Genomic DNA, 16,088 nt, shown 5'->3' with positions numbered 1-16,088 from the left:
TATGAACACATTACAGATAAATTGTATACTGTACGCTAATCCGGTGACGCGCCTGTTTTTTAAAGGGACCTACCCGTGTGATATGCTTCCGAGCGGTAAACTATCGCAATACCCCTGCGCGTTTGTAATCAACACACACACCAGCGCCCAACCGGGGGAGCATTGGTTGGCCGTTTATTTTAACAACCAGCGCGAGTGTTACTTTTTGGACTCTTACGGTTTAGAACCTGACAACCCCCTATTCCCAAAGGCCATAATAAATTTTTTAAACTCAAATTCAAAAAGAATTTACCACCAAAATAAGCAGTTGCAAGGTTTTAACAGTACCGTTTGTGGGCAATATTGTATATACTTTATATTTTTCATGTGTAAAAATTACAAATATACAGATGTGTTGGTCCGTTTTAGTTTTGATACAAAACGTAATGATCGCTATGTATCAAACTTTGTAAGACGTCTCCCTAGAAGTCATTGTTTGAGTCGATATACGGGTAACTGTATACAGTCCTGTGTCACCAGTAACCAACATGTGTTTGATAAAAATAATGTGTAATACAAAATTGTTTGTGTAACTTGTAACTAATGTTGTGATTGAAATGCTGTATGTACATTGCTTATGGTTACTTTCTATTAAAAAATCTTGCTTATTGAACTTTATATCGTGTGATTGCATATTTTTGCAGACAAACTGGTTAGAATCAAAGAACAAAACAGCATTTTATAAATCATAACCATATTTTATTGGTACAGACAAAATGTATTTACAGCAAAATAATCACGAATAACACGATAAACTTTACAGTTAAAACAATACACTAAATACATGATACAATACAAATTAAACGTCATCGTACAAATTAAACACACAAAAATACATTGTATAAAAACATTATAAATTAGTTATATGTTAAAGATTCAACCACTGCGAATCCTGAAACAGATTTACGGATCTTTTCCTCGGTAGTAAGTATCCGTGTGGCGTTGTTAACCCGGGGGAATTTAAAACATTTATACGACTTTTTTTAATGTTGTGTATTGGGGAGGCTATATTTACATTGCCAATTTCATCATCGTAGATTTCAGCTTTTAAGCGATCTAACTGTAATCTGTTTGATGCATTACCAACTACAGTGGACGGGATATTCAACTCAGCCATAGCACGCATAAATTCAATCCAGCCGTTAGGCATTTTATGACTCGTCACGCTGTGATTTTGCGTGATACCCCTTATCAAGTCTAACACATTGGATCCTGGCACTGTGACGCCTTTATACATAAACACACCCTTGCGGTCCCAATTCGCAATGTCTTTAGAGCGAACCATTTTACTCATTAGTATTTCACAGTTCTTTTTATACCGCGCATTAACACTGTTCAAGACATCGTGGTAAACAGCGTCGGTAGCATCGTCTTGTGTAGGGTTAGCAGTATCCTCAACAGCATTTGCACCGGGTGATAAAAGCGTTAAAGTTGACATTTCTCTATCAGTTTGTTTACTCAACACCAGGTACCTCTGTAACACAGCTGTGTATCGTTTTGCCTTTTCATACTCTGATAAAGCATTATTATGTAGTATACTTATGATCTCTGCATCTAGGCTTTGCGTGGCTGTTTTGCCTATATCATCGCCGGTTGGTTTGTTGTTTAAACGGTCTATCTGTTGCTGGGGGACCAGATACATTTTCTCAGCGTATTCCATCACCGATTAGACAGTAGTCCGGTAATTAATGGAATAGCAAATCCTAGCAACGATCCGATAAACCCACCCGACTGTTTCACCAACCTCTTCTTTTTCCCAATGGCGCATTTCTTATTACAAAGCGATTTTATAAGGTTCCTCTTCTTTTTAAGGTAGTTCAACTGACGCTGTGACAGGGGTATTTTACCTTTAAGCGTATTGAGAGCAATCTCACATATGGCTGTCACCAAATCGTTTGAAGCGTTGGATAATATAGCGTTTCTTTGGGCCGGTTTGGCTTTAATGAGGGTTTTTAAAAGGGCCCAATTACGCCTTATCCTGGTCGACATGTTCACAGCTGTTAGAAGTGGTAATGAATGACTATAGGATGCGCGGTTATAGCTATTTAGAACCCCGCTTCTTAACAACATAAGCTACCGGTGTGTCGGGGGGAAATAAACCGCTTCGTAAACGATAATCATCAAGGGCATTGTTTCTTAAATCAACCAGTAAATAACCGTATGGTGGCTCCGTAGCGGACTCATAGGCTTCAAGAAAAAAACGATATTTTGATGGGTACATTTGTCTAGCCAGAATGCTAACCTGCATTTTATCCCTGGGGTTTTTAAACAGGACCATATATTTTGTGTTTAAATGTATAGTCCTGCTCTTTCTACCTTGACAAAATATGTTTTGCACAAGGTACATGACACTGAGATTACGATGGTGCACATACTTTGTGAACGCTTTCTCAACCTCAGAATTATTACTCGCTGCATCCATCAAGTCATCTATCACCGTTAAATTAATCTTATCAGGGGGAAAAAGCTGGTCGTCGCTAAATGACTCGGGCAACCCCTCTATAAAACGCATACCAGGGTGAGCACTCAGAATTTGGTCATATATCGGTTGCCAACAGGTGTAAAACCAAACAATATTATCAGGTACATGCGTCATATGTGTGGATGCGTGTTGTATTAGCGTTTTCACAAAATAACTTTTCCCCGAATTGGAGGGTCCGGCTAAAATACAGGAGAAGGGGTGTTGAAAACGGATATCCATCTTAATAACCAAATGGTAGGGTTGTAAAATTATCCGTGAGGTTACGTTTAGTGTAAACGCACTTTTGCGTTTTCTGCAGCATACGGGTTTCAATCTGCCAGTACTTTTTCACACGTACTATACCGGGCTGCCTGGTCACAATTTTTTTCTGATCCTCGCCTTTGGGGTTTAAAGGATAATCTAAGACCAGTTCTTTCAGACTGTCAAAGTTAACGTGCTGCTCATTACAAACATTCAACGTTATACCTTTGACCTTGAGGCTCGTCTTGCCGTTGCTTAGTCTATAGCCGTATGACTTGGGGCCGGCTGAAACAAACTCTGTTATATGCGTACCAGATGGTAGTTCGCTGGTCAACTCCCCTAGATAATCGCCTAATGGCGGATTCCACTCACCGGGCCTGCTGACAAAAATTACAGAATCTGTATCGTGATACAGACATCTATCTTGTAATCTATCCAATAGGTTGTACAACTCGACGCGGGCGTGCGCTGTGGTAAATGCTGCTATAAATATATTTGTTGTTGAAGACCTGGTATAATGGTCTTTGGCGTATTTCCAGTTGACCATAACAGTTTCTGAGTCTATGAAGTCTAAAGCAGACACCTCATAGTGTGGTTGAAAGGCATATTCAAAAAGCTTATCAGGATCTGTCACTAGACAAGTATTGGGCATGTTGCTACGTTGACCAAATTTACCCCATAATGAGTTTAAAAACAATTTAGAAATTTGTCTTTTGGCGGGGTTGACATTTATGTGTTCGTGTCTTAAAGCTATGCCCTCATTTTTTTGATACGCGTCTATGTACTCTTGTTGTTTCACAGAGTCTGTACACCAATCAGGGTAACCAGAAGCCTCCTGTTTATCTCTGAGGTGTGTTTTAATGTAACCTGAAAACAGATCATCAGATCTCTCATCAAAATGCCACACCTCATAGATTTTACACACTTTGTACCCCTTTTCTATAGCAAGATTTATCTCCACTGTGCACCATGTACCGGTTAGGGCGCGGTTTTCTGAGTCATGAACACACGGCTCACACTGTCCAGATTCGGCGCATGTGCGGCACAGCGGAAACATTAACTTACCATTCATTTTAACCGGTAAAACTGGAAAGAAAAGGCCTCGCGGAGGATTAATTTTTAATTTAACAAAACCGAAATACTTTGTGACATCATCAAAGTCCTTATAAATGATGCGTGGGTGACGTATAGGATATGTTTTGGTCTTGTTGACAAATGGGTATAGGCTAGTAAAGTCAAAATAGTGTATTTTTTCATCGCACTCTGTCTTGTGATAAAGTTTTATGGCGTTAGTGCGTCCGCCATAAAGACCATCACGAGGATCCAAGGGTTCAGGGATTTCCAAACCTTTCAGAAAAACCTGAAGCTCCTCATCAGTCTCCCTCATTTTCTTCCACTCACACCCCCACATCTCCCTTATCTGAAATCCACACCGTTTAAGGAATTGTTTCCTTAACTGTGTCTTGTGCCGCAGTTGACCGTAGGTTGTTTTAGTCAGATTGTTTTCATCATCGGCTTTGTAACAGTTGTCACAACCGTGATAAAAACACCCCTGGAATTCAAAAGCTGTTGGCACGCCGTTAATCACTGCGTAACCATCCAGACTGTATCTACCGACTTTCTTCTCACCACCTTGTAAAGCGTGTCTTATACTCACACCTTCTTTGTGTTCTATGTACATTAACCACTGTATGGCTGGTGTTGAGTAACGCTTCTGGGTCTTGTGATAGTTATCACCCGGTACAAGAGCCAATGTGTTTGCCTGTAAATATTTACAACGATACATAGCCATACAAACCGACGCTAAAGTCGTCAGTTGGAATGGATCAACGTGACGTTTAACGGCTACATCTTTTTTCTCAGCAGCTATTACAAACTCCTGTTCTGTCATGTCTATAACGGCTGATCTGAAAGCTGCGCACCCTTTTTGCAATATTCTGACATCCTCTTTACAATATCGTATTAATTCTTTTTGAAAATTAAACACCTTGTGTTTGTTTTTTTCGTACCACTCTGTAACATCAGCGGCCTCCTCAGGCATCATGTGTTGTAGGCCAAAATATTCTATTGAGGGCATGCCCCCTATGTAATTTTGGTTATCGGCTGTGTTAAAAAAATGCGGGAAATGACCTTTAACGCCATCAAATCCCATGGCCTTTGGAAATCTGCTCAATTTCATGGGGAGAAAATTGAGAGAGTCTATAAACCTAATCTTCAGATCTTTTATTGTGATACACATTATGTTTCCGCCATTAGAGATGAGGGATACTGTATACCGTTCTTTGATGATCTTGTTCAATACAAAATACGCATCATACCGCCCAGCGTTATGGGCTATGAATGTGTAATGCGCAAATTTTGGTTTCATGAACGTCTTTACAAAATCATCGATACAACCTTTGCCCTTAAACTCCCAGGATTTCTCACCCATTAATGTGAGAGCGTAACAGTAGTTTGGTATATGTATACCTGTCTCCTGCATGCATTCGAAATCAAAAAAGATGTATTTGGTGGTGGGTTCTTCCGCTTTGATGGGCTGTATGTAACACAAATGATCCGCAAACCCATCAACATATGCCTTGCAAGTAGAACACTTTAGCCCCTGACACTCATGAGACCTGCGACGGTAGAGACAACACCTGTCGCAATAAACATGTTCAAGACAGGATATTTTGCGATCTAAAGCTAAGGATTTGTGCTCCTCTAAACATTCACGCGATCTGCAAAACACCCTACAAACCGAACATCTTAATGCGGAAGCCCCATCATCAGCGCACGCTTGTCTGTGACAAGCCTTACAAAAGAAAAGACAATCGTGGCTATTTTTGCGCTCATAAGTTCGATTACATAAGGAACAGAAAAATCTCGATCCGAGAAATGCGCAGATATTAATCAGGCCATAATAGTGTGAATCGTGATATAATACATACAGGGTATCACCGTAGCGCGAATCTGAAGAAAGTAATGCCAAGAACGATTATTATGATATAATATTGTAATTTTTGTTTTTAAGTGTTTTTCAAAAACAACAACGTCGCTAAAGCTGACTGCTTTATCGATCGATAGTTTCAAATCCTTATGAATTTGAAGCGCCCGATCGTGTATTTCAGCGTCTGTGGCATTACCTTTATCCAGAAGTTTGCAGATTGATGCCGCAAAGCACAAATAATTGTGCGTATTGTTGAAATCATACAGGTGTCTTCTGCGCCTTTCTATAATTAAGCTGTATGGAATGCGTCTAAGGCCGCGACCAGTTAGGGCCCCACCCGCTCTATTTCTAAAAACAGTGATCACAAACCTTAAACCCGTGCCTAATAAGAATTCAGCGTTACTTTGAAGAGTGTTTGTAATTTGATTCAAGAAACTGACAGCGTCTAATGATTCTTGCGGCTTTCGGTGTGAGTAGATGGCGTTGTGTAAACCACCCCCCTCCAATCTTAACTGTACACGATCATTAGGGTCAACACCAACCATGAATTCATCAATCATAACCTGTATAGCGTTGTGTACGGCTTCAACACCCTCTGCAAATGATGTAACTCTTTCCAAATTAACAAATTGAAAATGATTATGATACTCAATAGCTCTGAAATTAGGATGGTGTCGCTCATACCTGTTAACCGCTTCTAAGTACACATCTCGCCGACCTTCACCATCACCGGGTGGCGCTCTCCCATCTATGTCATTATGCCTGGGCGTTGCGGGGTGTTCAACATTGTCAGGTGACGCAACGTCACCCGGTGATGGTTGGTCCGGCGATTTGTCAGCCTGTGCACCCGGGGTTGGGGGTGTGCCTCGCACCCTGTGTTGTTTACGCTTTCTCAGCCTGTATATGCGTTTTAAAGCCTGTTTTATTTTCGAACGCCGAAATAAGTGTGAGATTTTGCACGGTACATTTGCTTTAATTCTTGGGGCTTTTTTACACACATGTAAATTACGTTTCAACCCATAACCCACCATGCCTAGTCACGGATCCGTTTCAATTATCTCGGCAAAATGATACATGTTCGCTTTAATAAAATCCCTAGTCCTCACGGTCTCTGCTATATGATTTGATGTTACATTCATGTACATTTCTACAAGTTCTTTAATGATCTCTGGCTTCTTTTTTGAACCATAAAGCTCATCTTTTATACGGTTCAACATGGTATTGACATTTCTACACATGTACCCTATATGCTCACGCATCCTCCCCATGACCGCGTAGTATTGTATTTCCGCATCTTGTCCTAATTGTTCCACATTCTGACCCCCATCAACTATGTCTGTCGATACCACGGTCGGCGGGGCATCCGCACCGCCCGATGCGGTTGCCTCGCCGACCGTGGTAAAAACACTGGGTAGTTTTGTGTAATCATCACCCATTACTTTATCAGGGATTCCGGCTACAGATGTTACAGCCTCATCATCATTCTGTGGTGTATCTGAGACTGACTCTTCACTAGGGGTGATAAAAAATGTTTGCCCATTTAAGTCCTCATCATTAGCGGATAATGTATCTGCAGGCGTGTTACTGACTACGCTTTGCGTTTCTGCAGTATGATGTTCCTGCGTGTCTGAAATCACGATGACATCATCATCCGTCAGCGGCGTGTATATCTCTCTTGACAGTCGTAAAGTTTTACGAGTCTTCACAGTCTTTGTATTACCGGCAATGTCAATGTCGGATTCAGTAGGTGTTGCAGGTGTTGTAAATGCGTGCGGGTAATCCACATTACTCACGGTTGGCACTGTTTGTAATGCAATTCTTTTTCTCACGGGTCTACCTTCCGAATATTTCAATTTTCTTTTAAGGTCTGATAAATCGGCCTTGTTTTCTTGACCGGCTCGACTTTTTGTAATTCTCCGCTTGCTTGGCTTGAAATCGTCGCGCTCGGTGGCCATGATCTCGGCCCTTGATACATTTTCTTGACGTTGTGGGTCGATCACCGTTTTAGCTGATTCACCCCCATCCATTTCAGCATTGAGTGGTTGAGCAACCCCGGCCGCGGCTATCATTTTTGCGAATCGTCGCGGATCCGCTGTAAATAAAAATAACAACGTTTTAGTTACACATTCGCGGACACTAAGACAACCGCTTTATAAAACCTTCAGACCCGCCTCCCAAAACACCCACCCCATCCATGTCGGTTTGCATCTACACAGTCTGTTTAACACCTGTGGTTTCCATTTGTAAAGAACAATGATGAACGCGGTCCTATATAAGAAACTAAATAAATAAACATTACATTACACACCTGAATATTTGCCAGATCTTTCCATCGGCGTGGTTCCTACTGTAATAAAAATCACACCGTTTTAGTTACACATACGCGGCCACAAAGACAGTCGGTTTATAACAACTTCAGGATCACCTCCCAACCCCCACCTTCCTTGTCGGCTTACGTCTACACAGGCTGTTTAATACCTGTGGTTTCCATTTGTAAAGAACAATGGTAAATGTTGTGCTATATAAGAAACCAAATAAATAAACATACACGGGTATTTGTCAAAGGTTTGCGCCGGCATGGTTCCTTTAAACAATGACCAGAAAGCTTGATCGCTGATCTGGGGTCTTTTTGCTCCTTTAGCCAATGAGCTGTTGGGTTGTTTGGCGTTTGATCCAACACCCGATGTCGGTTCTCTGTATCCGGATGGTCCCGCTTCACACGTATCGGCCCTAGGTACCGTAGGTTCATACCGGCTAGCTATGTCATCTGTAATACATATATTATCAATTAACGACACATTCGCTGACTTGAGAAAAAAAAAAAAAAAAACCGTCATTTAAGTCATGATAACAACAACTCCTGTGGACACTATTCATGATTTTGCGGCGATATGAAACATTTAACACAAAAACACATTATAGAAACACCGCTAGCCAATCGTCAAAATTCACCTTGTATAGCCGGGGTCTGGTATAGCTGTTTATAGTGTTTTGCCGATGGTAAATTCCAGAGATCATCCATTATGTGTTCTGCATCAGATTTCGACATAATCGGCGATACTAACAGAGAACAAATAACACATTAATATCACAGGCGGTATAAAAATGGATATATATATATATATATATATATATATGAGTGAGAACGTGAGAGTTCGCGCGAGATAGCGTGAGAGAGAGAGAGAGAGAGACATATTTTTGGAAATAATAATATATCACATTTTTTAACATACATCACATTTTTTGACGGCTTATGACCACCTACATTTTTGCGATTCGGACAAATCAGAGTATGCTGCGTATGGGTTTTCGAATGTCGTCAGATCCGGACCGACTGTGAAATCCGAACCATATGATCCAACTTCAGATGCGTCATTTGTGACATCTGAAACTGATTTATGGGATTAACAATTTAATAAAAAATAATATATACATAAAAAATAAAATAAAAATTAACACAACAATTTTGTAGAACGAAAAATACAATCAACACGTGTAACATTAATACCAATAGGGCGCTTGTCTTAACAGAACCTGTGACTAACACATCTGAGCCTGGTAATAATAATTAACACCAACAGAGTAACATTTATAACCACCGTCAATAGCCCCCTGTGCCTTAACAAATCATGCCCTAGCAACAACAATGTGTCTTTGATCTGTAAACTTACATGTATTTGTCTGCTCATTTGACGGCTGTTGGAAGCTGGGTAACTCTTGAAAATCTCTGAGACTTATTTTATTTGCATTAATGGTTTTGTATTCCTTTCTCTGTAATAAATAATAATAAGTTGAAATAACAATACAATAAGATATTGTTAAACTATTGTAAATATCATATACACACCTGCATGTTGATGTTTTGTTGATAGCTTAAGTTCAAAGTCAATTTCTACAACAATCACTGTTGATAATAAAAGATAACTATAAGCAAACATAACGAAATTTGCGTGCACAAAATCACATAAAACTATTAACGCTCTCACAAAAAACCTCATCTATGTAAATTTATTACAGGGGATCCAACAAAGCTACAGCAGCACCCCCATCATATCACATGCGTAGTCCGCAGACAACACATATAAATGTGATAACTAGCTCATTATTTTAAAATCATTATGTATAATACAATGATACAATATTAAAATGAGGCTATTTATAAATATCAAAGCCGTAATACCAAAAAACCAAATCTACTGACATTGTATTCTATAGATCATTCAATAAAAATTAATTACAGGTGCTCCAACAAAGCTACAGCAGCCCCCCCCCCATCATATCACATGCGTAGTCAGCAGACAGTACATATAAATGTGATAACTAGCTCATTATTTAAAATCATTATGTATAATACAATGATGCAATATTAAAATGATGCTATTTATATATATCAAAGCCGTAATACCGTAATCTGCGATGACTAACATTAACGAACTGTAAATTGTAATAACACAATATACTGTATTTTTAAAAGCAATATGTATAATGTACAGACCACAATACACTAATCACTGCACATGCAAATGGACAGTTAAAGTACCATAGGCTCAATATTTTTCTTTCCTAAATAAATGTTTAACAACAAGCAGCCAGTATGCCTGTATGTACTCCCAATACATTACAATACAATGCATGCAGCAACAAACTATATTTAAAAACCCCCACCCTACCACTAAATAAAACATGTTGCTATGTATATTATAAAATATTAAAACTATGCTATTTAGAAATATTGTATATATATATATATATATATATATATATATATATATATATATATATTTATTTAGAAAATTAAAATAGACTCACCCCCTTTCTGGAACAAAATCTTCAAGTATTCTCTGAATATTTCTGGAACAAAATCTTCAAGTATTCTCTGAACAGTGTGTGGACAAAAGTTTCAAGTTCTCTGCCTTCAAAATGTGTGGACTGGTTCCTCATGGAGAACATATATATATACTCAGCAGTCAGTTAGCACATCTGTGTTGCATTTGTTTCATTTGAATATTCATGAGTTGTGTTCCAAAGTTATAGACAGGCATAACAAATATATATATCAATATATATATTTGATTTAAATAATATAGCATATTACCCAAAACACAGCTGTTTTCAGAATATATTGCTTGATAAAATAAAACCAAAATGTGATGTATAAAATCCTTATCCTTATTATTAAATAAATGACAGATATGTTTCAACATCAACAGCATACATAAGGCCTATATATACATGTGTATGCTTTTTAATTTAAAATATATACCTTATCCACCACACCTGTGTAATTTGATTGAGATATATATATATAACCAAATCACATTGCCACTGTTGATTTATGTCCGATACACATATCATATTCCTTTTATAGTTTTTTCTAGCCGGTTTGTGCAATGTGTACGCGTCTTGCTCTTGTAACCATTTTCTCACATCGGATCTTTTAAATTTATTTTTCAAAGCTTTATAATATTTATCAAAACCGCAAAAACTCCCCGGCTTTAATACGTTATAATAACAGGCTTTCAGCCGGCTGTTTTGATGATCGGCGTTGCGAGACATCCTACACAAATCAAATTTGATATAAAACAAGATTTACATTTCTACGAATTATATATCTGTTGTATACCATATTTTTCTAACAACTTTTTTAGCATTATGTTTAGAAATTCTTCCAGCTGGTTAAGATATCATTAAGCGACCTTTATAAATTAATTTATACATCTGTGGTTTTATTTGATATAGACAATATCAGTGTATGAAGTTACAGTATCAAACCAATTATATTTTAATACGGGGGTTAATATTATTTATACCACTTTGATATCAAACGTGATACGATCGTATCAAGTTTGATATCAACCTGTATAAAAGGGGCGTGGACCTGTCAAAACCAATTAGTTTGAAGAAAAAGTGTGCCTTATCTACTCACCGTAATGCATATTACATATCACACAGCCATTACATAGTACTGTATACCAGGGCAAGTACAGTATAGGCAAGTACAGTATACACACAGACAGCTGATACACACTCACACACAGCATGCACATATACACACACATAATATACAAACAGGCACAGCATGCACACACAGAGATGTACTGTAGTATACAGAGTCCCCTCCCACACACACACATAGTATACATATATAAAGCCCTTCTATACAGTATACATACAGACAGCTCATACACACTCACACACACCTTTTTTACATAAAAATAAAAAGTAGCCAGCATCATTAATGACCAATATAAAAAGTTCCAACAACATTAAAGACCAATATAAAAACAACTTTTTACACCCCCCCCCCCCAAAAAAAAAGTCATAGACTGACCATATTCTGTAACATACCTCTACAAACCCCCCTGTTCCAGCATCTTTCGATAAGCTGCAGCCCCGCAGCACATTATAATCACAAGGCAGGAAGTCCTCCAGCCCTCACGCAGCAAGCAGTGTTCAGAATAGAGGAGCTGTGCACTTCAGCTCCCCCTACAGGCAGCCATGGTGGTCACTAAAAATTTAGTGTGTATCATGCTGCCACGTCTTTCACTGCAGCCAGCCCTGCTCTGCTCCCGGAAAAAAAAACACTGTTCAACTGCGATGTCGGCCCTGGCTGCAGTCGTGCACACCCCATGTTTACTCTGTTTTATACAAATGCTCCCTATTATGCTAAAGGAAACCGTTTTAACATTCTTATTAAAGCAATTAGTACATTTATATGGGCAGGTAAAAAAACCTTGTCAAATTATGTCAAATGGTGGTTTTCTGGAGGACATACATTTGCCTTGTATATGGAGCTACATTTTAGTTTCTAATTACCGCTATGCGTTAGATTGGATCAACGCTACTAATAACTATACAAATTTAGTATTAGAACAATCTTTTTGCCCAAACATTCCTTTATCTAGTTTGTTACATATGAGACCCTCTGAATTTCTTATCCAAAATATCAGGCAATTTATTACTTACATCCACCTGCACTGCATGGAGATTATCTTGTTCTAGACTCTCTACACATAATTTAATTTTCTTATCACTTCATTATAACGTCTCTACACCTGCCCCACTATCACAGAATGTAGCACTTGCTACAACATGGAATAAGAAAGTATTACTTTTATGCAGAAATGTATAGCGGGTCATTGGAAATCTTAAGAGATCCCATCATTGGCCGAAGTTACAGCTAAAGCTGCGTACCCACGGTAAGATATAGTGCACAATCTAGCACACTATCTAGCCAGTTTCGAATAGCATGCTAGATAGTGCACTATATCTTACCGTGTGTATGCACTATCCGACGTACGATGTGCGCTCCCGCAGGTCGTATGGGAGGGAGCTGATCGGGTGAACATGCAACCCAATTCTGTCTAGAAAGTATAAGATAGTATAGTGTAGTATAGCTGTGACGTCAGATCGTTTGCTATATCTTATGCACATCGTACCTTATTTTAAGCACAAATCTTATGCTTTTTAACCACCAGGACTTTTCTGGGGAATTGTATATGATATCTTACGGAACATAAATCGTACCGTGGGTACGCACCTCAAGATCTGGCATATCCATTTGATGTAGTACATCACCAGTATCTTGAGATGCTCTTCCAAAAAGTTAATCAAGATCTGGGAACCCTGGCCCAATCACTTTAATGTACCACCAGCCTTCCTATAAAAACAAAGGCTCTGACCCATTAATTTCCTATTGTCTGAGTTATACCCCATTCACACCAGAAATGCAGGGACAAACCCAGGAATTCAGTTCCCGGGACAAGCAGGGACATTCCCAGGAGGTGGGGAGGAGGCGGGCAGTCTGCGGGATGGCGGCAGAGGTGGGGAGAATACTCACTCCGGTTGCTGGTCCTCCGTGCAGGCCAGGGATCCACACAGGCGGCGGCGCAAATGACGGGACAGGCTGCGGATGAAGATGACGCAGCTCTCCAGCGTCCTCACTGCCGCCGGAGAGCTGCGTCATCATCCACCGGCTGTCCCGCCTGCATTAATTCCTGACGGACAGGACACGGAGGACACGGCAACCCGGGTAAGTATACCCTGTACCTTTCACACCAGCCAGGTCCCCAGGTTGAACCCGGGAACAACCCTGGTACCTAGCCGGGTTGAAATTTGCCCGGGATTTTGTCCCGGGAACCTTTCACACCAGCGCTAGTACCGGGTTGTTCCCGGATTCAACCCGGGAACTTAGGCTGGTGTGAATGGGGTATTAGACAAGACCAGTCGGGTGGGACACTACCCTCTCTTCCCCTCCTCCCCCTTTTTTTCCTCATCTTCCTCGCTCTCCACCTTTCCCATTACTCCTTTCTTTCCTTTGCTCTTCTACTATTTCTCTTTTTCTAGATTTCATTTTGATTTCTGTAAGATGTAGCTTTTCAAAAAAAATAATAATAGTGATGCCTCTGTATTATGTTCTTTGTGCATAATTGAACCCTTTTATGAACCTCTGCATAGGTTCTTCACTGTGTCTTTCACCCTTGTTTGTGTGACATCTCACTAATAAAATTTATATAAAAAAAAAAAGAAAGAAAGGATTACCTTTACTATTGCTTCTGTTAGAAACAGATAGTTATACAATATTACCATATCAAAAACTATGAAAAATATCCTGGTTTATGGACACCTGTGTTTGCCTATTATCAGATACAAAGTTATGCTTCTAATATTGTTGCTAATTAACTAATAAGAACACTATAGTTTAGCTTAGATGTAATGGCCAGACATGCTAGTAATAGAGAGTGTGCAACTCACTGTTGTACTTGCATATCTAGCGGCAACTTTAGTTGGATAACTTACAGACGGAGATAAAATGGACTATAGATTTTCCTAATATTATACTAACTATTCTCTCTGCATTCTCCAGCATACATAAAAATGTAGTCATCGCCTCGTATATGGAGTTGCAGATTAAATTGTTTCACAGAGCATACTATACCCTAAAATTAAGAATGTTGATTATTCAAAAATGCTTTAAATGTGCAGCACCAGATGCTCACCTATACCACTGTACAGTATGTGTATGTATTCTTTCTACACATTTTACATCTGCCCCCCTGCAGTGCACATGGTTTTGTCCATCTATGAAGGAATTTGCCAGAAGGAGTGAACCAGGATAAGGCCCAAAGTTTCTGGCTAACAGTTTGCCAATATATAAAAAACCTCTTATACTATTACTATTTCTCCTACACTTTGGGACATATACCCATCATTTTCCCAAAAATAAACCTCCATTTGGGCAGAGACTATTTTTAGCCAAAATGGCGGCTGCCGTTCAGAAAACTATGCTGTCACAATGGACGTCTTCTGTTACCTTCACAGTGTCATTATGTTTGCCTAGAGTTTCTTATCTATTGCAGATGGACTGGGTGGAGTTGTCCCTTGATAAAGATAAGCATGCCCAAAAATTTGTAACATATGGCTACCTTATGTTAAATCTTTAACCCCATCTATAAAAAGTTCGTTGAGAACTGCAGTATCACTGACCTCTTGGCAAAACCTTGAGGTTCTCGCAACTGGCTCCCACCCCTTCTAATTACATTATATGATCATATTTATAAATGATTTATTTAATTCTACCTGTATGTAACATTTTTTGGTGAATAGTGTACTGAATACATCTTGTACTGTATTTATATATGCATGTCCTTTAATAAAATATGTTTGAAAATAATATACTCAATTAAAAAAAAAAACTTTTTTTATTTATACAGGAGTCTCCTATATTCAAAATACTTGGGACTAGAATACTTTTGGATATAGGATTGTCTTTTATTTTGTAATATTTGCATACCATGATGAGATATTGTAGGGATGGGACCCAAGTCTAAACACCAAATGCACTTATGTACCATATACAAACACAGCCTGAAGGTGATTTTATTCAATATTTTTGATAATTTTGTGCATAAAAAAAAAACAGTTTGTATACAGTACATACACAAAATTAATTTATGTTTTATAGATGCTTTACACGCATAACCTAATTTTATAAAATGATTATTATTATTTGTAATTATTATTATTTTTTTAAAATGTTGTGCATTAAACAACTCTCACACCTAAAATCCGATTCTGGCAAGGGCATGGGGTGTTGAAGCAGGAGTTGAAGGCATGTGAATGAAGCTGGGCAGTCTGATCCAGCTCTTGCTCATAAAGGTTGAGATGGCAGTGAGTGATCACCGGGACTTGAGGATAGCTGAGATTGGCCTGAGGTTTGATAATAATAAACTTCATTATATAACAAAATAAAGGCAACTGCAACTGGTCAGGATTGAGACAAAAACAGAAACTGTCGGGAACCTAAAGAAGTGGGCAACCACTGGAGCTGGAAAAAAACACAAGGTGGTACACTGCGCTAACAATAAAAATGATTAAAAATATGTGCCAATGGATTGG

General features: G+C 38.9%; 2 protein-coding genes across 6 annotated transcripts in view; one reads left to right on the top strand and one right to left on the bottom strand.

Moving 5' to 3' along the window:
- The window catches only part of SIPA1L2 (signal induced proliferation associated 1 like 2), a 348,073-nt gene that overhangs the window by 150,126 nt on the left and 181,859 nt on the right, over positions 1-16,088 (top strand). The window lies entirely within an intron of this gene.
- Positions 6,640-10,709, bottom strand: LOC146063676 (uncharacterized). 3 transcript variants are annotated; one of them, XM_083176269.1, is made up of 8 exons: positions 10,500-10,709; positions 9,538-9,594; positions 9,362-9,461; positions 8,956-9,081; positions 8,643-8,750; positions 8,239-8,457; positions 7,999-8,037; positions 6,640-7,782 (listed from the first exon to the last, which is right to left on the bottom strand). In XM_083176269.1, exons 2-8 carry the CDS (start codon positions 9,541-9,543, stop codon positions 6,728-6,730), a joined length of 1,653 nt encoding a protein of 550 aa, XP_083032395.1. In that variant the 5' UTR covers positions 9,544-9,594; positions 10,500-10,709; the 3' UTR covers positions 6,640-6,727. The 3 variants fall into 3 exon arrangements, with proteins under 3 accessions (XP_083032395.1, XP_083032397.1, XP_083032396.1); XM_083176271.1 differs by lacking the exon at positions 7,999-8,037; XM_083176270.1 differs by lacking the exon at positions 10,500-10,709 and having other exon boundaries at positions 9,538-9,641.

Source organism: Crinia signifera, chromosome 3, assembly GCF_055691185.1.
Source record: "Crinia signifera chromosome 3, ASM5569118v1, whole genome shotgun sequence".
Lineage (NCBI taxonomy): Eukaryota > Metazoa > Chordata > Amphibia > Anura > Myobatrachidae > Crinia > Crinia signifera.
The sequence above is the reverse complement of the archived record's forward strand: the minus strand, read 5'-3'. Positions and strand labels throughout refer to the sequence as shown.

Bases quoted from the DNA above. Each gene is read 5' to 3' on its own strand.
- LOC146063676 (XM_083176269.1), bottom strand. The intron at 8,038-8,238 runs GTATGTTTATTT...TTTTTATTACAG, and splicing joins AACCTTTGACAAATACCCGT to TAGGAACCACGCCGATGGAA. The intron at 7,783-7,998 runs GTGTGTAATGTA...TTTTATTTACAG, and splicing joins AAGATCTGGCAAATATTCAG to CGGATCCGCGACGATTCGCA.